The 25,264-nt window shown below is 28.4% G+C and overlaps 2 protein-coding genes across 2 annotated transcripts; one reads left to right on the forward strand and one right to left on the reverse strand.

The window, feature by feature from the left end:
* Positions 1-5,647: 5,647 nt before the first annotated feature.
* On the forward strand, positions 5,648-10,867 carry LOC126848924 (uncharacterized). Its single transcript, XM_050590281.1, has 12 exons — positions 5,648-6,623; positions 6,754-6,872; positions 6,946-7,090; positions 7,172-7,301; positions 7,758-7,923; positions 7,991-8,171; positions 8,251-8,609; positions 8,781-8,937; positions 9,143-9,274; positions 9,480-9,597; positions 10,115-10,269; positions 10,411-10,867. Exons 1-12 carry the CDS (start codon positions 5,965-5,967, stop codon positions 10,514-10,516), a joined length of 2,427 nt encoding a protein of 808 aa, XP_050446238.1. The 5' UTR covers positions 5,648-5,964; the 3' UTR covers positions 10,517-10,867.
* Positions 10,868-11,937: 1,070 nt separating this feature from the next.
* Positions 11,938-14,166, reverse strand: LOC126848956 (mitochondrial pyruvate carrier 1). Its single transcript, XM_050590360.1, has 3 exons — positions 13,815-14,166; positions 13,607-13,707; positions 11,938-12,486 (listed from the first exon to the last, which is right to left on the reverse strand). The coding sequence occupies exons 1-3, from the start codon at positions 13,868-13,870 to the stop codon at positions 12,332-12,334; spliced, it is 312 nt and encodes a 103-aa protein (XP_050446317.1). The 5' UTR covers positions 13,871-14,166; the 3' UTR covers positions 11,938-12,331.
* Positions 14,167-25,264: the final 11,098 nt, after the last annotated feature.

Genomic DNA, 25,264 nt, shown 5'->3' on the forward strand with positions numbered 1-25,264 from the left:
AGAACCGAAGAATGAGACAGATAAATAGACACATAGATTCTTCTTTTTCTTCTTATTTTATTTGAATCTCCGTCCGTTGAACAAAGTAACACGTTCAAAACACAGATTTTGTAAATTATTTTACTAACAATAACGAGAGCGATGACAGTGACGACAATAACGATATAATGGCACTGATAATAATTGACAACGATGAGACTGATAGTAATTACGATGATAATATATACGTGAGACGACAACGATGAGTTAAGTTTAAGGCTCGGGCGCAGCGTTTTGATATCGTGTAGTGCCTACATAGCCGTGATGCATAAATTGGACTGTCTCACTGAAAGAGCGGTGCAATGGTGCAAACTCCTCAAAACCGAAACCAGTTTCTTTGCGCCCGCCGTCGGAATTGCGCCCTAGTCCAATCCGATTCAACCGCTCACCTCTCTTCGCAGGATATACGGGCTCCGCCTTACTCAGGATCGACACAAACACCGAATCGCCCTGTGCGCTCCGTTTTAATTCTACCCGACGAAGATAACTGTCGAACTCAAAGATCTCTAAATGCTATTCCGTCTTCTATTACGCTCTACGAAGATGCATAGAAACATTTCATACATTAGAATCCAAACATTTTACATGAAAATAGATAAATAGCATTTATCTGTGTATATATATTATATATCATCTCTTTAAAAATAAGTTTCTTTTTAATTTCATTATTTTAAGAGTTTGCCCGTTTTATCTTCCCCCGCACATAAATGGCTTAATATAGGATATAAAGATTTGGAAAAGTCCAATACATAAAACCATTGCATTTTTTTAAATTAATTAAATTAGCTTAAGATTATTCTATATGTTGTAACCCAAGTTTTTCATTCTAGATTATTATCGCATTTAAGAAAGAATTAAGAAAAATTAATATAGCATTTATAATTATATTATTTCGTATAACATTAATATAACAGTTACGTTTTATATGAAAGTATAAAAAAAAAGATAAAGATTACTATATTAAATTTTTGTAAATTTTCTATTCCAAAAATAATTTTATACAATTTGCTCTTTCATGCAGTTTATAATGTATCCAAGTATTTCATTTTTTTATGATTTACATCGACCATGAAGATAAATTGTTCTAAATATTATAAAATAAATTAAAACACTCAAATTGTGTGTCGTTTTTTTTTTTTTACAAATCTAAATATTTATATTTTATAAATCTAAATTAGTTTTTTTATAGCATTTTCGTTGCGCAAAGAGTATTTATCTGTAGCAAAATTTTTACTCCAAAAAATTTCATCATGCAATACATGATCATGAAACTCTATAAAACATGGAAAAATTATTTAGCAAAATATTTTCTTTTATTTAAATTATCATATTATCAAAACGCGCAAAATCTTAGAGATTTCAATAAAATAAAAAAGAGTAAAACAAAAAATAAAATAAGTATATATTTCTTTCTTGCGAGTCAATGGCAAGAAACTTCTTTTTTTTTCTCAAAAAATAAAATAAGAGCTTTTAAAATAAAAGCTTTTAATTAAATTGAAACGGCGATGTTACAAAAATAGCTTCTCTCTATCTATCTATTTTTCTCTCTTATAATCGTGTGAATTTTGCGCGTGAATTGTTGGTGCACATTTGTGTCGTGTGAACTGCTGATGCACATATGTATCTGCAAGCATATGCATATGTGCTCTAATGCATGTTCGCTTCGTCGAAACGGCGATCTCAGCGGGCGGAATCAGCTAACAATATTATACGGTCCTGCGTGCAAATCGTAAGCGGTACAGTGTGGTCCACAACTGAGCGAGAGCAAGAATATGTCGATTCGCTCGCTCTCGCTCTGCAGAAACCTGTTCGGCTTGGAACTTTTCTATTTTCTTGGCGATTATTTTTATCTGGTAAGAATCGCATGCAGGCAAGCAGATAAGCAGGCAGACAGGCAACCAGGCAAGTAAGCAGGCAGACGAGCCAGCCAGGTGTCGCACTACGTCGTGTTGTGCCACATTGGTTTTGCCGGAAGCGGACCATTCTGAAAACTACCAACCAACAGCCGGCCAGTAGGCAATGTTCTTGCTACAAAAATTCTTCTCGAACATCGTCACACGCCGTTTGCTGCGCACCTTCCTTTTCCTCTTTCCCTTATTTTATTCCCCTTCTTTTTCTTTTTGCCTCTTTCCTTGATCGCTCTTTCGTCCTTCTTCCTTTCTCTTAATTTTCTCTTTGTCGTGTTTGCTACTTCCTTCGTTTTTTTCCTGCCTCTCTCTCTCTCTCTCTCTCTCTCTCTCTTGCTCTTTCTTTGTTTCTCTTCCTTTCTCTCACACACACACACACACACACACATTTTTTTTCTTCTTTTTCTTTCTATATTTGGATTATTTGCCGTCCTTGTCACATTAATCAATTGTCTGCGCCGTATGCAAATAATACATCTTTCTACAATCCTCATGCACCATATGATCGATGGAGAGTTGAAATTTAAGCAACATTAACGAATTTCTATTAATTTTTAAAAAGTTCTTATCGCTATGATTTGTGCATATTTACGTACTCGTTTTGCAATGCAAAATGTAGCATTCAAGTATTGATAAAACCATATCATATAAAACAAAGCGCATTAATCATGATTTAAAACCGTAAATTTATAAAATTGAAATTATATAGATAATTAAGATAAATGTATTCATATTTACATCTATTTTAAAAATTAACGAATGGAGTTAAATTGCATTATTTGAACAGACATAATAATAAGTAAAGTTTTTTATATGCGATAATGTAAAATAATTTAATTAAACTGAGATAATGTAAAATATTATTTTATAATAACAATAAATTAGAAACAAAATATCAACAAAAATTAGCACTAAAAAAGTTATGCTAGAAATAAGAAGCATAATTGTTTTTGAGATCGCTATAATATCCAATCTGCATTTAATTAAACTTTAAAAACTTGAAATAGCAGATCTAATATAGTAATATATAATTAAATATGTAATTAAAAATTAAATTAATTATATTAGCTATAACTTTATATTTAAGGATTTTAGAAACTGCTTTCAAATCTAATGTCAGGATATATATCAAAATATATTGTCAAAATTTGAAATGGTAGATCCAATATGGCGATCAAAATGATTAATAATTACAATGAAACTTCGAAATAGTATACTATCCAAGGCTTTAGTTCGCTATAATGAGATTATCTCCACTTCCGCCAAATTCAGGGCCGTAGCGGCTGCGCGAGACTTCCACGAACACGTTCTTTCAAATACGTCGTTGAATATATTGAGAAAAAACATGTCGCCCACGGATCTACGCGCTTGGATCGTTACCTCTATTCACGCTACTCGAGAGTAGCCTAGCACTGCACTATATAGTCTAAAATCTGGAAACATGAAAAATGTTATGTTTCGCGGAAGAAATATAGATTTCGAAATCAAATTGATTATATTAATCTTATTCAGATTGGTCGCTTGTATTGAAAGCTTGTATCGATATGATATCAGAAAAAATATTATTAGCTTTGTTACAGAATTTTTTATTTTAGTTGTGGAGATATTTTAATTGGAAGCACAATTTTGACATAAAAGTTTGAAATGAGAATAAACTACTTGGTATTGCTTCAACAATATATAAAATGCTATGTTGTAGAGATATAGTCGCACAGTTATTTTTTATACGTACATATGTCTTGCGCTAAGTAACAATAACAAACATCTATGCTCCCAAAAGGCAAAAACAACATATTCTTTATTCGAATGATAGGTTTTCGAAAACAATTTAAAAATAATTGATTATATATTCTTTTAAATAAGTTTATTTTCTCCAAAGAAGAATAATAAAAAAAAAAAAATATTAAATATATTCTTTACTACTGTAGTAAAAACGCAAGCGATGTTGTTTGATAGTTTCAAATACCGATGAAATATTGTTGAAACAATGTCAGATACAAGGCTATCAGTACAAGATATATAGCGTGAGCCCAAGAGCATGTGCAGAGAATCAAGTGATGCTCGAGCGCACAGCAGCTGAGAGGACGACGAGAATTTTTCCCGACGACAATACTTAATGACCGCGCTGTGCAAGTTCGGTTTGTTTCCCACGTTAATATCGGCGATCCACACCACGAATGCAGACAGTGAGGAAGATTTTTCTCAGGAGAGACCCCCTCACAAGCTAGCATAAACAGTGTGGCATTAACATCAGCCCCCCAGCAGACCTGCAGTGAGTCGTGCTGCCTTCTCCTTACTCGCTTTCGCGCAAACTCGTTTGCCTCTGAGAGAAATTCTCCCTTTTTCAGGGATAAATAGGGGTGAACCTGTATTACAGGACAATAACCATCGCTTGGCAGAACAGCCGTGCGTAATTCGGACGAAAAAAAGGAGGAGCAGAGGACGTAAAGGCGGAGCCCGGTTTCTTCAAGGGGTCGTTGGACTAGGGCGCTATGTAGATTATCATAATAAAGGTCGCCTAAATGTTATCTCATATTAAGTCATACTTTTGTTTTCTTCTTACGCTTTGGAAACTATTCTTATGCACGTAGTAAGGGAAGTGCATTTCTTTATTTCTGCGCACCCGGTATAATTCGAGAACATATGCAGACACCGTCCTGTGGTGAGATGATGAAACGTAACGCAAAAGATTTCTTTGGATGAAACCGACAATTGAAGAGATTTATTTCAGAGCAACTAATTTGATTGTTTTGAATCAATAAGAATTGGGAACGTGCGTGAAAAATTTATTTTAAATTAGTTTAATAGGCGCGGAAATTTCGAAGATAAGTTAAACTTATTTCATGGAGAAACAATATTTTCCGAAAATGATTTTTTATAAGCAATATTTTTTAATAATATATTAAATAAGAGAAATTTTAATAATTCGTACCGGTGAATCTAGCATTTTATTTCAATCATAATTCTATATATTGTTAGAAAAAGAATATTTAATTAAAACATGCGCAAAATATAAAAATAATTTTTTAGAAATAAATTTTTATATCAAAAGAGATGCGCGGTAGTGTCGCGACATCAAGTTCAGACATACATAAAAAAATGTCTAAACTGGTCGTACAACTATATTCACATGGCATACCGTCGAGATGCTACTAAATAATAGCTCCGAATTCTGATGTCAAATATTTCTGATGCCAAACTTTCAATTAAAATATCTCCACTGAAGTTGTAATAAAAAATTTAATAACATTTTACTTTAATGACAAATAAATTTTCAATTTTACAAACTTTCGATTTCGATCGATTCAAATAAAGCTGATATATTACATTTATACGATAAAATTTTGTCGGTTGGCTAAATAGAGAATTTTTAGAATCTCGATAGAAACTCTAGAGATTCTCTATTCGATAACCAACCACACCACATCTGACAAATTCGTCGTATATGACAAATGGAATATTACCCTAAAATTAGTCAATCCGATTCCAAGATATATTTCCTGAAAAATAAAGGCCTATTCAAACGAATTTGCATAGTCGCATAAGCATATGCAGAAGGAAATTGATTGATCCATTTCCTTATCTATATTTGTCTATGGACCAATCAATTTCCTTATGCATATTTATGCGACTATGTCCGTGGATAGGCCTTTAATGCGGCATATATCGGCGATGACGTCACAATCGGAGCACTCGCGGAAACTTGGAAACACACATTGCCCGTTTGGGCGTTGTTTACTCCGAATGTTCATGTGTGATTCTATCGAAAGATTATAGAAGTATTTAAAAATCGATTCTCCACGCAACATATCCAAAAAGTGCTAAAGACTTTTTGTTATAACAAATATTTTTAATTTATAATAAGAGAAAACAGGCTTAATACGAATTGTAGAAAGGGGAAGGAAGCAAAGATGCAAAGTGTTCATTGAAATTATAAAGTGTCTTATAAAATAGTTTTTAGATGCGACATCACGGTCCAGATTGATTCGATCAAAAAGAAGAAAGAAAATATTCAGAAATGATTACCTTTTTTCGCGCGATGACGCCGATCGTTGTCGCGTGCTGGTTACACTATCTGCTGGGCGTTGTCGTGGTCGGTCAGTACGAGTGGCACACCCGCGATGCTTTTGACGAGATTCGCATGCGAATGGACAAGGTGACCGAGGACAATTGTCAAATTCAGCATCTCGGTGATTTGTACCTGCCGGAAGACGCGGTGTCACATCAGCCCGACATCAAGGATATCAATATCAACCCCGTGTTTCCCAATCGCACGGCCTTGCTGCATCTCCATAATATGGCGCTCAGCAGGAGCTTCTTCTGGAGTTATATTTTGCAGTCGCGATTTATCCGGCCAGCGATCAACGACACTTACGATCCAGGCATGATGTACTACTTCCTTTCCACGGTGGCGGATGTCTCTTCCAATCCATATATCAATGCCTCGGCCATCTACTTTTCGCCCAACATGTCCTATTCGCCATCCTATAGAGGATTCTTCAATAAAACTTATCCCAGATTTGCACCGCGCACCTTCAGAGCAGATGATTTCAATGATCCTATACATCTAGAAAGAATATCCACTAGGAATACATTCACCGTGCAAGATTTAGGAGCATTTCCTATTAGTAGGCTCAGCGATGACTACACTACTGATTTTTATCGTATAAACGAATGGTACAACAAAGCAATTCTTTTTACTAGTAAACAATTACAAAATTTAAAAAACATTAAATTTGATTAATTAACATTGATTCATATATTTTATAGGACATTTATCTTATCCTATCCTATCTTTTATTTATAGGTACAAAAAATGGTTACCAGATAACGTGGATAAAAGACATGATACTAAAACAACTTACCAAGTTGAAATTCGTTATGCCAATAATACAAATGAAACATTTTCTTTCCATGGTCCACCTGGTAATACAGGAATTATGAACAATTCCATCTGAATTTCACACTTATTTTATTTACATTATAATTTACATTGCAGGTGCTGATGAATATCCTGGCCCTGTGAAATGGACAAGGCCATATTTTGATTGTAGTCGATCCAATCGATGGCTTGTAGCTGCAGTAACACCTATAGCAGATATCTATCCACGACATACTGGTTTCAGACATATTGAATATCCAACGTATGTTGCATATAATTAATTATAATATTAATATAATGATACAATAAGTTTATAAATTATAATAAATGAAATATTCGTTAGGTATACTGCTGTCTCAGTGATGGAAATGGATTTTGATCGAATAGACATAAATCAATGTCCCAAGGGTAAAGGAAACAGTGGTCCTAATAGATTTGCAAATACTGCCAGATGTAAAACTGATACTACAGAGGTATATATTTAAATATTATAAATTAAATTACATTCATTAAAAATATATATATACAGAGTGATGAATATATATATTCAGAACCGTTCATCCTTAAAAAGTCGTATGAATTGAAAGACGATTTCTCCTTTATGAGAATTTCGTCTGAAGCTTAGTTTTTAAATTATAAAAAGAAATAGAAATAGAATTAGGGAGGAAGGTAGGTGACGGCGCAATTCACCGTCCGATACAGGCGCTCGTTACAGCTGATACACCGCTGTTGCGTCATCCCTGCTTACTTTCTGCATTCCACCCGTAATTTGCTAACTATTTCTTTTTATAATTTAAAAACTAAGCTTGAGACAAAATTTTCATAAAGGAAAAGTCGTCTTAGAATTTATTCAGGAATACGATCCTTTAAGGACGAACGGTTGTTCTGAATCAACTTGTATATAATATATTGCTCTATCCTATTTACAGTGCGAACCGATACATGGTTGGGGTTTCAGAAGAGGCGGGTATCAATGCAGATGTAAACCTGGTTATAGATTACCAACTGTCGTACGACGACCTTATCTTGGCGAAATAGTGGAAAGGGCGACTCAAGAACAATACTATAATTCTTTTGATTGCCTGCGGATTGGCTGTATGTGTTTTTCTTTTTGCGATATTAATCGATAAAAAGTAACTTTAATGAGAATTTTATTCTACAGGGGTTCATAAAATGCCTGTACAATGGGAAAAAGCAAAATCATATATCAGGGAAAAATATCTCGAACAGTATCATAACTATAGGAATTATTCAACTGGCCCAGCTGCACTTCATGATACAAAGATGAATATTGATCAGGTTCTCAAATTTATTTTAAGCATAAATCCGAGAACTTGCAAAAAGTATGTACTATTACTGCATTTTCTATTATTGAAATATTTATCTTAACTTGAACAATATTGCTACATTGTGTTTCCCCAGTTATGCACCACAAGATTTAGTATTACGCGGTGATATTAGTTTCGGCGCGGAAGAATTTTTTGAAAATGAAGCAAAAATGGCGACTAGATTAGCAAACTTTATCAGTGCATTCCTTCAAATATCCGATCCTTTGGAAGTATATTCAGGTAAAAGAGTAGCCGACAGACCGCTAACGGAAGATCAAATGATGGGAGAGACATTAGCCCTAATACTTGGTGATACAAAGATATGGTCATCCAGCGTTATGTGGGATCGTAATAAATTTACTAATAGAACATTTTTCGCCCCATATGCTTACAAGACTCAATTAAATACGCGTAAATTTAAACTCGAAGACTTAGCAAGACTGAATGACACAGGTAAAGTAAAATTCATATTAAAAAAAAAATAACTTTAGAAGTTAGAATCTATTTTTACTTAAATTTTTAATTAGATTTGTTCCATCAGTAAATCAGATTCAATGCATAAACATTTTAGATATTAGATTAATTAAGGCTTTATATTATTTCCTATATTTATGTACTATATAGATGAAGTATACACAAAGAAAAATTATTTCCAAATATTAAAGCAACGTTGGGCGACGAACTTTGATCAGTTGGAAAAATATTACATGAAGATAAAAATTCGATTCAATGAAACTGGAGAGCATCTAAAGAAGTTTGAACACTACCCGAATTTTTATAGGTAAGGAAGTGCGTATATTGCATTTGTTAATGCAAAATTTATGCAATGAGAATTATATATATCTTATCGATATGCTCTGAAGCGATGATAAGTAAAGCGTTAAAGTATAAAAGGATTATGTCCCGGAGGATAAGGGAAATCCGATCTCTAAAGTACGATTTATTCTAATGTGTGGGAATATAGTGGATGGGTCGTCTGTGTGTAGGGCAGCAAACCTGGACCATGGGCAGTGGACAACTCCATATTTCGATTGTAACGGCAAGGTGAAGAAGTGGGTAATTACCTATGCATCCCCGTTTTTCGGCTGGGACAGCTTGAAGGAGAAACTGGAATTCAAGTAAGTATTCTCGTCTGTGTGCGATCATATGTGGAGGATGCTCCGTAAATATATGTATGTGTTATATATGCGCACGCGCACACAAGAGAGCATATGTATCAGAAAAATTCAATGTGAGAGACAAGCTATGGAGACACGAAACCAGTTCCATAATAAAAACGAGAAGAAACGAGAAAGATCATATTTAACATTAAGATACTTACAGAGGTATTGTAGCTGCTACCATGGACTTACTTCAGGTAGATGTAAACCAATGCGATGATAAATTTTACCGGCCAAACGCATTCAAAGATACGCACAAGTGCGATAAGAAGACGTCATATGTAAGTCATTATTTAAATAACAGTATTATATTAAATAATATAATAGTAATATTTATTGTACACGATATCTTAGGATCACCGCACCATTAATGGCAGATTTTTGAGATCATTTGAAGACGATTTTCTCTCAGTGAAAATTGAATAGTTTCTGAATTATAAGTGAATAAAAAAAAAAAAAAAAAAAAAATGAAAATTAAACTTTATAGTTAAAAGATTATTCTGAAATTTTTCAGATAGAGTTTTCTTTGAATTTTAATTTAAGGCTTACAAGTTACAAAAATAACAAAAATTGAAAATTTGCAAAAAATGATTACTTTCTCTCAACATTTTCGTTGAGGAAAATTCGTCTCCAAATGATCTCAAAAATCTTTTTAAGAAATAATGTGGTGATACCCTGTATAAATTCAAAAATATTAAAGACGATTATATTATTTGTTATATTTCCAAAATATTTTCTGCACATGATAATTTCATTTATATTCGTGAATGATAAATTTTAACTAGTTTATTTCTACAGTGTGTGCCCATTCTTGGAAGAGGATTTGAGACAGGTGGATATAAATGTGAATGTAAGCAGGGCTTTGAATATCCATTTGAAGATTTAATTACATATTATGATGGGCAATTAGTTGAAGCTGAATTTAATAATATTGTAAATGATCAAGAAACCAGGTACTTGTAATACTTATATCTCTTTATAAATATTTGAAAATTATTATTAAGTTGTTATACGCGTTTATCTTAAAAATTATTTATTAATGATTACATTATATGAATAGTGATTTATATAAATTCTATGCATTGTGATTTTAGATATGATATGTTTAAATGTCGATTGGCTGGTGCTTCGTCAATTCAAGCCAGTTGGATAGTTCTACTACCAACTCTGATAATATTTTTTCAAAATCGAAGAAGGTAAATATAAAATATACACACACATACACATATACACAGTGTGTTTGACTTAAGTGTTACGCATATGTGTGACATATAATTATTTTTTTTTTAAATTAATAATTATAAAATACAATTTTAAATTTCATTGAGCTAATAAGAGTTACATGCAGTGATGCATCAGATTAAAAGAAACAATTTTCATGAAACTAATTATGCACATGACATAAGTTTTTTTTGGTGCAACAATTAAACAATCTCAATTCGAGTTTTGTTTTAATACGCCTCCCTGACTAGAAACCATCTTTTATTGCACATTAGTAAATTTGTCAAACAATGCTTGACAAGACTAATCGAAAATTATATATATATATATATATATATATATATATATATATATATATATACACAAAATACCATTTCAAAAAATAAAATTGTGTAAAATAACATTTGTGTAAACATTTAAAAATTTTCGTTCATGTTTCATTATCTAGATTTTTAAATAAAATTTTTTATTTTAATTATTTTATTTTAAAGAATTTTTATATCTATTAAGTAATTTTTTATATCTATTAACTAAAAAAATAATTATGTTAACATTTTATTTCGATAAAATCAAACATATTGTGTATGTGTATATATATATATGCACACACACGCATGTACAATAATACTAATGAAGATCTGAAAAAAAGCATATATATAGTTATAATATATACATAGTTCGTAAGACTCAATATTATGTAAAACTCTCTATTGCTGTATTTCTACATGAGCAACTGTGCCGTCCATTATAAATGTAAGTTATTATTATTAAAAATAGATAAATGAAAAGATTACAAATTAAGTCAGCGAATAAAATTTTTGTAATGGCAATACGAAATAATAACTTGTTATATTTTTATATCTATAATATATTCTCCGAATATAATTGAGCTTTTTATATAAAGATTTTTAAGATTTTTATATATATGTGTATATTCAAAGATATTTACATATTTTCTTATATTAAAAACCTTCCTCCTCCTCCCTCTTATAATGCTAAAGGCAGTTTTTTTTACAAAGTATGTTATAATTCACAAAACTAATATTATAAACATTTTTAATGTTTTAAACATTCATATATTTTAGTGCCTTATATAATTTCAATTATTTAAAAATGCAATTTTGGAAACAAAATATATATTATATTTGTACCATCTCTAGAGAGAGAGAGTAAAAACTGCAATTTCAAAATAATTTAATTTATATATATGTATTATAGATGTATGTATATTATAATATTAATTATCGATATCAAAACTCAATAACAATGTAGGTGTATATTTTATATATTAATATATTTTTATGTGAAATATGCATAATATATTTATGTAAGTTTGTATCTATATATATATATATATATATATATATATATATATAATTTTTATAGAAATTTATTATACAAACTTTAATTTGTGTAATAATTAAGTTCTACATTACATTTGCTAAAAATAATCAAAAATATATAATACATTTAAAAAAATTTCTTTTGAGTGATTAATAATCATCCATTATTTATATAATTATTTATATAAATAATTTATATAAATAAGTTATTTATATAAATATAATAAATTGACAAAAAATTAACAAAAAAAAGATGATTGCAATATGCTTAATATTGTTAATCAAACATTCTTATATTTGTATTTTATATATTTGTACGTTTAACAAGTCTCTCTCTCTTTCTTTCCCACTTCTCTCTCTCTCTCTCTCTCTCTACATATGCATAAAACAATTTTCAATTAATATAATATTATGCTTATTGGCAAGCAAATATCATCTATTTCTTAATTTACTATTCTTTTTTATTAAGATAATGATGCTTAATAAATCTACAACCTTGCGTAATTTGTGCACCTTCATTAACAAAATGGCAGGCAAATAGAAGCATATTGCGTGGCTGCACCTTGATTGCAAATCTCATGAACATTGCTGAATATAAACATAAGGCTGAAAAAGATTAACATAGAATCTTAAAAAAATTGATATTAATAAAAGATAGATATAATTACAGATTTTTCAACAGAGCTATTTTGATAATTTCATTATATACAGACTAGATAAATATTTATAACATTTATTGTCTATTTTATTGAGTAAATTTAATAAAATTAAAAAACAATTTTTTGTGATAATAAAAATATTAATTGTCAAATCATTGTAGTTTCACTGATTTTTTAAAATCTTGCATATAATCTCTATATACATAAGATAAATATCAATCATAACTAAAATTTCTGAAAACTAATAAAAATGTATATTCTACAGGATAATTTTTTAAAATTGTGACAAACAAAAGGATATTGGATAAATTTTATTAAGGCTTCTGGGTCCCACTTGTGGGGTCCTTATTGTAGCACTATATATTGCGTTATTTAATTTAAAGTTCCTGACTTTTTTTATTTATATCATACTGAATTATAATGTTAGAAGTGAGAAATTATATAATTTTTTTTTTTTTGCAAAATCGGAAAAAATAAATAAATTTTATTGGACGCGATAATATCGATTAAATAATTTCAAAAATTCCTTTTTTTATCTTGCAATAATAAATATCATATAATTCGTCTATACTTATTTGTTTATATTTTCAGCGAAAATGGATTTTATAACGATTGACAAAACTATTTATTAATTCACGAATCAGAAAAAGAATTTTCAGTATGTTTTACTTATCCATAAACAATCCGTGATTGAATTTAAAAAGAAACTTCTTTTATTTCGATATATCTCGTAAGAAAAAAAAAAACTCGTGACTTCTTGTGACTTCACGCTTCTGACATCATAATTCAATATGACGTCAGTATAATGAAAAAGGATCAGACAAGACCAGAAGTCTTAAGGGAATTTTATTGGGAAAAAAGGACAGGAAAAATAATTCAATGACATTTACATATATACTTGCTTGTAATCTTGGGCCAAAAAACATCAAGGCAAGTAAAAATTATTAGGTAAATAAATTAGATAAATAAGGAATATTATAAAAATCGAAGAAAAAAATTCCTTCGAATATGTTTATCCCTTTTCAAAAATGAACCGTGAACGTGCGTGCAAGGATCGTTAAACTAACCAAAAGTCATTTTTCCACTGATGTACTTGGGATCCCTCCGGATATCGCTAATGGCAGCAATCGGTATCGCCCAATTTGCGACTGGACCCCAGAAGTGCGTGCTGAAAGAAAAACGTCGTTCGCACGTGCAATTTCGATACGCGTGTACAGTGTATGGGCATTATATAAATAGCGATAACGGGCAACGTAACAAATCAGCAGCACTTGCCTCATAAAATAGTCACGAGTTTCCTTACTCCTAAGGATCTTTACGAAACGATTCATTCTCGGATGCCTGTGTTTCTCGTACCGAAGAGAAAAGAAAACTATTGCTATTTAACGAAATACGTTGTTTAAGAAATTCGATGAAATCGGATGATGCGATTAGAAGTGGAACGTTGAAAAGGAGCAAATCTTTGGGAGGATGTTCGTAACCAATCGCTGCTCGCGGTTAAAGAAGTTAAATAAGTAACATAATGTTGCATAATCGCGAATAAACAATTACACAACAGCATTCCATTTGACCACGTTGTGATTATCCACAGTTAAAAAGCTGGTCCTTGAGAAGGAACTACACAGATCAGCTACGTCAAAAGATAATAAATCGAATAAATTTTAAACTGACCAATCACAGCTATTCTTAAAAAAAACGGAATGTTGTGATTGGCCAGTTTTAGAATTATGGATGTTATTAAATCTATTTAAGAGTGATGTGCAATGTAATCACAGTCATTATATTCTTCAGAGAAATAGGTGTGATTGACAAAATTTAAAACTATGGATATTATTAAATTCGATTATGTATATTAATTACACTTATTAACCAGTTGAAAATGAGGCTCTGCGATTGGTGAATAATTGTCTGGTTACCCTAGGCATTAATCGATATGAGTGGTTGAGCGCATTCAGTGAATTCAATAATTGGGTGGCAATCGAACGTGATTGGTTCTTATTTTTAGAACAATCGAACGTGATTCTTATTTTTAGAACAAATCAACGTCGAATATTGACAAGACGATGCATAACTGTTGAGTCCGCTGAATGTGAACCTTTCCCTAAACATAGACATATAATGTACTTAAAGTATTCGATTCTAAAAATGAAATTATATTTTTGAATATCCTTCTCTCTTTTTATCTAAAGCACTCATCAATTTTTTAACAGTTAATATATTTATGTATTATAACACTTATACTAAAGGCCTCTTTGACCAAACTCCAGTTAATTTAAGCGTTAATTAATTTATAGAACGACCAAAAGCAAAATTTTAAAATTTGTATCTTTCTCTCTCTCCCTTCAATCTTATCTTCTATTTCTTTCTTTCTATCTCTCTCATTTCTCCTTCGCCTTCCTTTCTCTTTTTCTCTTTCTTACTTTTTTTCTCTTTACTTTCAACATAAAAATATATATTTTTAAAATAATGGTAAATATATATTAATTAAAGAAGTCAGTCCAAATAACTTTGACTTTGACATATGGGATGTTTCATTTTAATGGAAATCATTATATATTTCCTATAAACTTGACATTATGCAAAAAACTACTTCAGAAAAATTTATAGAGTTTTGAGAGAGTAAAAATTTGATAATCTTGAATTTTAAGTAAGATCATTTTTCAAAACTGTATGAAGATCAATCCAGTTTTTTTTTTTTAATGTGGAATCTGTAATTTTTTTTTTTTTTTTATAAATCGATTCTCTTCGCAATATTCGCTGTAAAAAGATGTAAAGATTTTCAGCTGTTATACATTTGTTCGTTAAACTGAGAGAATGGGGAAAAATAGGTTGTATGATGTTATCGTAATCTTGAGTAACATTTGAAAAATTTTAGCCGTTTTGTTTATTAAAAAATTTTTAAAAGTGCGTATAAAGTAAGATTTAAATACAGATGTCAAAGAAAAATTTAATATATTCGTGACACAATTAATTTATACGGATATTAGTATACATATATTATACATAAACACACTTGGGTAAACAAATCTTTATATAGAGAGTATTCAAAAATATTTTCTAACTCGAAACGCTTCACAATTTCACAAAAATTTATAGTTTTCTTTTTATTATTCTTTTATTAAATATTTATTATAAAATACACACAATATAACTCTTTCGTTTGTCCGGTATTTATGATGTGTGACAAAATCTACAATTGTATGATGTCACACAGGTTCGACTCTCACATATGTGCTTTCAATGTGACAAAAATTATAATTAATAACTGTACAATTATAGACCTCATCGCATTGAAAGCATCAGGCGATGTGAAATAAATCTCATTATGCGTGAAAAAAAATTGCAAACTTATATAAATCCGTACAATTATTTATAGATTCACATTGAAAAAATTGGAGGATGTGAGTTGGATTTCACTAGATGTGAAAAGTAGCAAATATGGAAATTCCTTCTTCAATCATATTATTTAATTTAAAACATATTTAAATATATGATCCTATATAAAAATGTGTTTATTTATAGGTATTCATGCGTATAGTATGCGCAATAATATTTATATAAACTATGTTCAAAATTAAATTTTTCACGATCTATATTCCAACTTTACTTTATATGGACTTTTCTTAATAACTCTTTAACAACGAATGATAGCTAAAACTTTTCAAATGTTACTCAGAGATATGATATTGACAATATGTATATATATCTCAAGATCGAGATTATTATTGGCGTTGGTTCTCCTAATCGAGAGATATATATACTTCAAAAAGATATCTATAACGATTAAAATCGTTCGTTAGCGATATATATATACATCAGTTCCTTACTGTAAAATTCTTATTCTAAGGATATTAGTTACAAATGGATGGCAATTTCGTTGCAATACATTGAGTTATAATATAACAATTGATGATATAACAATTTAAATGTTCATTTCCATTTCGTTATATTAATTTTGCTTTAACGACCTTACTGTATAAGAAAACTTTTTGTTTCAACTTTCGTTTTAGATTAATTATTAATAAAATTTTCATGATGCGTTGACAGATATGTAATAAAAAAGTTATAAAAGTCGTTTTAATGTATACAATATGCTAAATAAATTCGTAATATTTCTTAGAATTTGACACACACACACAACACATTTTATACACACACACACACACAATATTAAAAACCGTTAAAATGATCAAAAGCTGCATTGAAATATGCGATGAACACATATCACACCCATTCAAAAATCTATACATAAAATAATCAATATTTTAATAATAATTATTTATATAATAATTCTTCATAGAATTTGGTAAAAGATGTTAAATAATGTTAAATAAGTCCGATACATTTAAAAGTCATATATATTTCTAATTATCTTCAATATCACAGTACTTGTTGAAACATACTAAATCGGGTACTTTCGAATGTGGCAGCCAATATAAATGGATGAAAATGGCAAGCAAAATATGTTTTGTTTTTTTTAATAAACATGTTTTATGACAGATCTTTGCATATAACTCGCAAGATATGGGGCAAAATTGTTTGCGCTATGTCATTGGCATCGCGCAAACGTAATTTCTGTCTCCTAACTATGTCTTGTAAGCTTACTTTTCTCTCTTTTTGTGTTGACATTTATTACGCAAAAATATAGAAATTGCTGCCAGCGGTGTGGCCCGGCAGGCCATCCAGTTATGCACTTGCATGTTCTATATATATCATACAATTTCATATATATTTTGATATACATAACTCTCAATTATATGTTAGTATTTCAAGAATTAAATGTAAAAACTAGACAAGAAATATCAAAAGAAAACAAATCGTTCAAATTTTATTTTTCACAATATATTAAAAAAAATACTTTTCATTATAAGCATGTTGTATCGATTTTTTTTGTGTGCGATTATGAATAACAAAAACAATGTGACATTACGATTGTTTATCTTTAATTTGTCAATATTTCTATTTGAAAGAATAAAATGGAAAAATATTTAGATATTCTACATTTATATATATTTTTATTGAAATTATGAATATGATCTGTAAACAAATAAAATTTGAAAATATTCAGACAAACTCTGATACTCTCTCTGTCTCCTTCCCAAAGAAAACAAAAATCATTTTTAAGATGTATCACAATGTATATTGCAACAGAAGGCAATTACTTCCAGCGTTTTATTTTTGTTTAATTTATTATAATTTAAATAATAAAATTTGGACGATCTATATATAACATTTTTTCTTGTTTTGTATTTTACATTCACTTCTTCAAGTATTGACATATAATTAAAAATTATCTTATCTCAATATAAATGCCTAACTATTAACCATTTTGTTTCCTTCCATCTTTCTCTTTTATATCCATATTAATATATTATTATACTCACCGATATATCCAAAATAAATACAATAAAAAAAAAAAATTCATTTCATTGTTCATGTAATCATACTCTGACCATATATTGTAGAATATAAAACGATCACGTATGAAAATATGTCATGCGATATGTACAGTAATTAATGTTATTGAGATGTGTCTATATTGTACACTATTGTTTAAACCGCAAGAGTTAAAAAAATACTAAATTATAGTGAATTTTGCGTAAATGTTAGGACATCATCGTAAATGCCCATTTTTCTCAATTTGCATTTATATGTGTATATATATATATATATATATATATATATATATATATATATATATATATATATATATGCGTAATTCCTTTTCGCAGAATTCTTAAATATAAAGATCTCGTCATAAAAATACAGTACTGTTAATACACAGTATTAATATACAATATAAGAGCATTCATAAAAAATATACATGCTATAACAGATTCCTTTATAATTTTTTCGCAATTTTTAAATACTATATAGATTTATCGATCAGACTGATAAGCGAACTTAATAATGCAAAAATTTAAAAAGTCACACAATACGTTTAAAAGACTTTTTTTTAAACATTAGCATGAACATTTTCGACCGGGGAAAAGTTATAAATCCCGATCACAGTGTGTTTTTCGATTGTAAAATCACTATGCGAGAATCTGACATGATGTTATATAACAAAGATGTGGTTTTATCTTCCAAGAAAAAATTTCTGACAGCTTGCCGAGAGTAGATGAAGGCAAACTAACTACAGTGTAACGTTTTATGAGGTCAGTTATTTTAATGTGAACATCAAATAAAGCTTCGAGATATATCAGCTTTAAAAATTAAGGGTGACGAAATAACTTGTGATTTTATAATCAAGGCAAAAAGTGATCTTTTAATCGGAGAGCACTAATATGCTTTTGATATGCACAAGATTCATAAATCTTCGTAAGCTTGATAGTAAATTATTTCATTGTCTGCTATTTCCCCGTTCGACACTTGTTTGTTAATACTTCTCTGACATTTTATCATCCAAAATATTTCATTCTTTACAACTTTTCGTCCGATATTTCATTATCCAAAATATTTCGCCGTTCATCGTAATCATCTAACACATTATTTTTTATTAAATTTTCTGATTATATAATCTTTTATCGCATCTTCAAAAATAAGCCATAAACTTCTTGATGAATTTCTTTATACAAAAGATCGATTGTATATTGCGTGTATAATAAAAACCACAAAAAATGAGCTCTCGCTCGATTGTATAATTAATAATGAAAATATTCTGTGCGATATTCTTCGCTGCTCAGCAAGTAATTTAATATCGAATTGTGTCGGAATTCTTATTTAAGTATCATAATACATCACATAGAAAGCTTTTAGAATGGTTACATAAAACATATTAATATAAATATATCTATTGACACGCTCATCACGAATAATAGATTGGTTATATGTAATTTTTTATGTGCTAATTAAAAAAGTGACAATGATAATAGGAAAGACGCCAAAAAAATTTAATATATTAAGAAAATTGAGATTAATTTTTCCATAGTTCATTCTATAAATATTTATGGATGAAATATGTACAGAATGTTGATATGAATTTATATATATGTTATTCTCTATATATCTATATATATATATATATATATATATATATATATATATATATATATATATGTATGTATGTATGTATATGAATGTAACCAAAATTTATAATAATTTACAATAAAATATACATGTAAGAAATATAATACATTATATATACATATATAATACTCTTATCATATTTTCTATTTATTTTCATTATTAAAGCGTAAGTGTTTCCAATGACGATCAAATTTTTGTTGTGTAAAACAAGGTAGATACCAATTTTTTTCATAATTATAATGCTTCTTTAGACATTTTTTTCTTATTCCTTTATCACTATATCAATCTTCTTCCTTTATCAATATCTCGATGATTTTGTGGAACATATTGCCGTTCTTTTTACTTTACGTTTTTTTTTTTTAATATTGTATTTTAATTTTTCAAATTCTCCAAGCAAAGTTGCTGATATCGTTAATTTTAATATAAGAATATATTATTTTTTTCTCATATTTTAATTATCTCACTAGATTTCAATATTTTAAAGTTAATCATATCAGCGCCTTTATTTGAAGACTTTGAAAAATTAAAGTATAATATTAAAAAAAAATAATAAATTTAAAGAACTGAAACACTGTCCCAAGAAAGGACATAATCGACAATATTGTAATTTCTTTCTTGTCTCAAGCAATTCAATGTTTTAAATTTAACGATAAACATAACGGTATACATTTATCGAAAAGTATCATGAGATAAAAGTAGAGTATGGAATTAAGAAAAAAAAGTGAATTAAGATCCTCTTAAAATAAAATTAAAGGATTATAAATAAACACGGCAATGCGAGATAGAGGATTTGGCAGTTTTATTTACATATGAACTAAAGAGAAAGAGACAGAGACAATCAGACAATCGAATTTTTATCATTTAATAAACAGGAACGAAGTCTCTTTCGGAAACTTAAAACTAATTATGTAACATCTCTTTTGAAATATCATTCATCACGAAAAAAACTTAATTTTTGTTGTCATTCTGATAGTATGTATTTAAAAATATATTATATCATTAAGATTGTTGATATTTGGAATTGTTTTATAACTTTTTATTAAATAATAAAAATATTTCAGATTGCGTTTAGTCCATAATAAATAAAACTACCAAATGTCCTCTATTGGAAGATATTTTACTTTCCCTGTGTGCGTTTCAAAATAATATCTGATTAATTTCAGGAATTTCCCGTAGGACACCCTGTATATCGAGATATCGTACAAATTAAATCTGTTTCAAATCTCAATTTCTAAATCTGTTTCAAATCTCAATTTCTTTTGCTACAAATTTCTTTATAATATCGTTATTGTAAATTGCACATATAATCAGATTTAACGCCATTTCTTTCAACTTTAACACCATATTTATAAATCTCAAAAAATACACTTCTCTTCTATTTTTTTCCCGTCCATGACAAACTTTATTTTTTTAGAAAATATCCAATTTTCTTAATATCTTGTTATTCTACTTGGGCACAATTCTCCTGTATTAATTTTTCACTAAATCTCATCATTGACATTATCATGAATTAACAAAACATTAAAAGATTTAATGTATCCTTTTTATATCATTCCCAGTTATCTTTAACTTAATTTAATATGTCTCACATACAATCTTCTTTTAAATGTGTTTTCTAACAAAGATGTACTTTTTTATTTACTTCTATTCTTCACATTAGTTTTTCATTTATCATTCTTTTCATGATTTTTTCAAAAAGCAATAAAAATGATACTGATCTACTCTTTTTTAGAGATCTTCGCATGATTAAACTTTATATTATTTCCATTTCTAAACATCACGCAAGAAAAAATGTCCAGATATAAAATCACATATATATATACATAATTATATATAAAATATATGTATATGTTTTCTTTCTATAATCTCTGTCCGTATATATAGAAAAAAATAAGAATAATTAAAAATAATTCTTCATTGTTTTTTAAGGAAAAATTTTAAAAATAAAAAAATTGTTTTATATAATGAGATATAAATTTATATATATTCCGCTTTTTTTCATCCCATAGAGACGAAATTAACGAAATTTTATTCTAATTATTAAATTAAATAATTATATAAACAAAATATGTGCATATATATTATCTTTCTCTTATATTCTTTGTCTAATTATATATGAAAAATAATGAGAAAAATAAATAAAAAATCTAGAATAATATTTTGCATTATTTTTTAGAAAAAATTAAATACTTTCAATTAGATTTATATTATATATAATTATATATAATTATATTTATTATATATATATATGTATGTATATATATATAATTATATTTATTATATATATATATGTATGTATATATATATAATTATATTTATTATATATATATATATATGTATGTATGTATATATATATATATATATATATATATATATATATATAGACAATTTTTTCTAAGTTTCTCACTCAATTTGTCTATTCTTACATTTTACTTTTGAATTTTGACTATTAATTTTGTATGGCTTAAATTAAATTAAAGTTAGAGTTAGATTAGATAAGAGAAAAATGTTTCTAATATGTTTCAATATTCCTAATTAGATAATAATTATGAATGATGGATGCAATCCTGTACTAGTTATTTCCAAATTCTCTAATAGTTATCCTTTTTTGCACGTTTTCGCACTACTCACATTTATTGCATGATTATGGCTGCGATCGGGAAGATGCTAGAAACATTTGATGGCAAACCAAGACAAAAAGTATAGATTTTTTTATTCTGATTGATTAATGCAATGCTTCGAAGCATCTCCAGCGTCTTCCTGACCGCAACCCATTGTTTCGAAAACCCTCAAATTAAGAAAGCAAATTAAAAAAACACGAATAACCATGTGTATCTAGCAAGGCAAATTTCGTTTTTTTACAAAAAACTTTTTTTGTGCCTCTCACTTATTCACCCTACACATAGTCAGTGAAATTAAAATAAAAAAAAGAAATAGTAGAATAGGATATCCAGAAATAACTAATTATTATATTTCATTTGTCTATTGTACTATGGGCTGTTCCATTTAGAACCCACTTCAATCAAAGTTCGATTAATTTTATCATTGATTAACTTACAGAGCGACCAAAAGCAGAAATTTTAAATTTTGTATTATATTATGTACGAGAATTATATCGTTAGAAATTTTTATGGTCGCTCTGTAAGTTAATCAACAATTAAATTAATCGGTATTTGGTAAGTGGCTCTTAGTGTCGTTAGTAGACTATAATTTCATTTTCGTTTTCTATCTATTTAATTTCAATCTTCTATATAGATCGCTAAGCAAGGCAAGGCAAGGGCAGTCATATCTAAATTGCACAAAATATATACATAAGTTGGATTAATATCATAGACTTCTGCTAAGATGGATCAAAAAAAGTAAAATTCCCTGTTTTATTATGACTTTCATTTACAATTAAAGCATAAATTGGATTTATTATGTTAAAATAAAAATTAATGACTACTTTTTAATATAATCTTTGAGAAGATTGATGTATTTCAAGAGGAAATCTTCAAATTCATGTTAGATGGAATAAGTGTACATCAATCTTCGAAAAACTACAAAAATAATCATTAGCTTATATTTTAACACTATATAAATCCAATTTGTGCATAAGTGATAAATAACAGTCGTAATAAAATAGGGAATATTAATTTTTTATTCAACCTAGTAGAAGTATATGATATTAATTCAATTTATATATTCTAATCAATTGAGATATTGTTATTCTTGCATATTACCTTAAACAGTTGTTAGCAATTTAGTATCATATATAGAAGTTTGTAATATCGATGCCATAAAACTCCGATTAATTCTGTTTTTGCAGTGAATTATGTGTTTCATTTATCATTAGAATTATCAACTTGAATTAACACAAGTGTTATATAAATGAAAAGTATCCTATGTATACTAACAAGAGCTTTGGCACTCTAAATAGAAAAAGATAACAACATTAGATACTGTTGGATGCATTCAGCGAGTGTAGCTGTTTTGTAATCATTTGCGATTTTCTATTGAATGATAAGTATTTCATTAAAATGCAATATGTTTTTTTCAGCAGACCCCTACATTTCTAATGCATTAAAAATATACTTTAAGTGCAACGTTAAATAACATTAAGGATTTTTATTCTGATAGAACGGCGATTGGGCAGCTCGTATTGTGAAAAGGATACTCGTTAATTTTTGTTTTACAAAAAAATTTTGTTTTACTAAAAATCTTTTACGTTCCAGAAGATGGAAATTATTAAAGACTACTATATTCACAAAGGTAAAATACTCTGCTATTATTAATAATATATTGTAATACAACATTCTTCTAATTGTTGCATTACACAGCATTTTTTTCTTTACTAAATTGCAATTCTCTTCTGAATTTATAATTATTATTAATTATATTATAATTATAGCATTTAAGCACTTCTACTGAATGCAGCCATTGTCTCTTGTAGTACAATCAGAAATCTTATGTCTTATGGATGTTATGTGTTCATGTGTATTATAGACTTATGTAAATAGATCGAGCGCTTCGATTTGAAGCTTAAAGACAACATTAGTAAGAAAGAACAATAGAAAGATAAGATGCTTTCCTTATCTGATTGATATAAAGAAGGAAAGAAAAGAAATAGCTATCTCTCATACTTATTTTTCTATTCCTTCATATCACCTCTTTCCAGAGCATTAATAAAGAAAACATCTTATATATTTCTGTCCATTGATCTTATCGAACAACTTTGTTCCCTCTCAGCTGTCACATAAGAATGTTCACTCTATTATATAAGTCTATGATGTTTTTATTTATAACAATACTCGTTAAACTTTTAACAAGACTTGTATAAAGCTTTCAATTTGCATGTACTTAAAAAATAATGACTCGGAAAGAGTCTTTCTTTCAGATCACTTCCTCTTACTCAATATTGAATTTAATACAATTTAAAAAAAACTCTTCCTTATATAATTTATATAGAGAAAAAGATTCGAGAGAATTTGAAAATAGATATCTGTGTTCTTTAAGTATGTATTGAAAGCTTTGTAAATCCTGTTAGAAATTTAATCAGAAGTCATTAAATTTAAGCAAACTAAGATTATTTTTCTTTGTACAACGTAAAGTAAACTTTCTTCCTAATCTGTACAGAAAGAGACAAAGATTTCCATGTCACTAGCTTCTTCATCAAATAATATTTGATACATCAGAACTTTTTTCAATTTGTATTAAATTCAGTAAATTTGTTATACAGGATGGATCATTAAAGGTGGTATAGGCTAATATTTCTGAAACTAAACAAGATATAAAATCTGCCTATACAAACATTAATTTTGCATGTTAATTGCAATGTAACGTTCTATTTTTTTCATCAAATGCCTGATACCAAACAGTCATTGGAAAATAAGAATTTCATACCTTTTTCAATTTCAGAAATATTAATCTGTAATATACCTTAGTGATCCACTCTATATAATAGATTTGTTAGACATGCTGATTGATTGTTAGTGTGCAACATGTATTAATGCCTCGGTACTTCTGAGATTTCTTTGGGAAAATTATTTTTTGATCAATCCAGATATTCATGCACTGTAATGTAACTAATTATTCATGCGTAATTAAATAATTCAAAACTACTTTTTTATTAGTAATGTAATATTGCATTAATTGTTTTATCATTTAATCTTATGTTTAATTTTGTAGAAATATAAAACATTTACAAATGTCAAACT

The sequence above is a fragment of the Cataglyphis hispanica genome, chromosome 4, assembly GCF_021464435.1.
Source record: "Cataglyphis hispanica isolate Lineage 1 chromosome 4, ULB_Chis1_1.0, whole genome shotgun sequence".
Lineage (NCBI taxonomy): Eukaryota > Metazoa > Arthropoda > Insecta > Hymenoptera > Formicidae > Cataglyphis > Cataglyphis hispanica.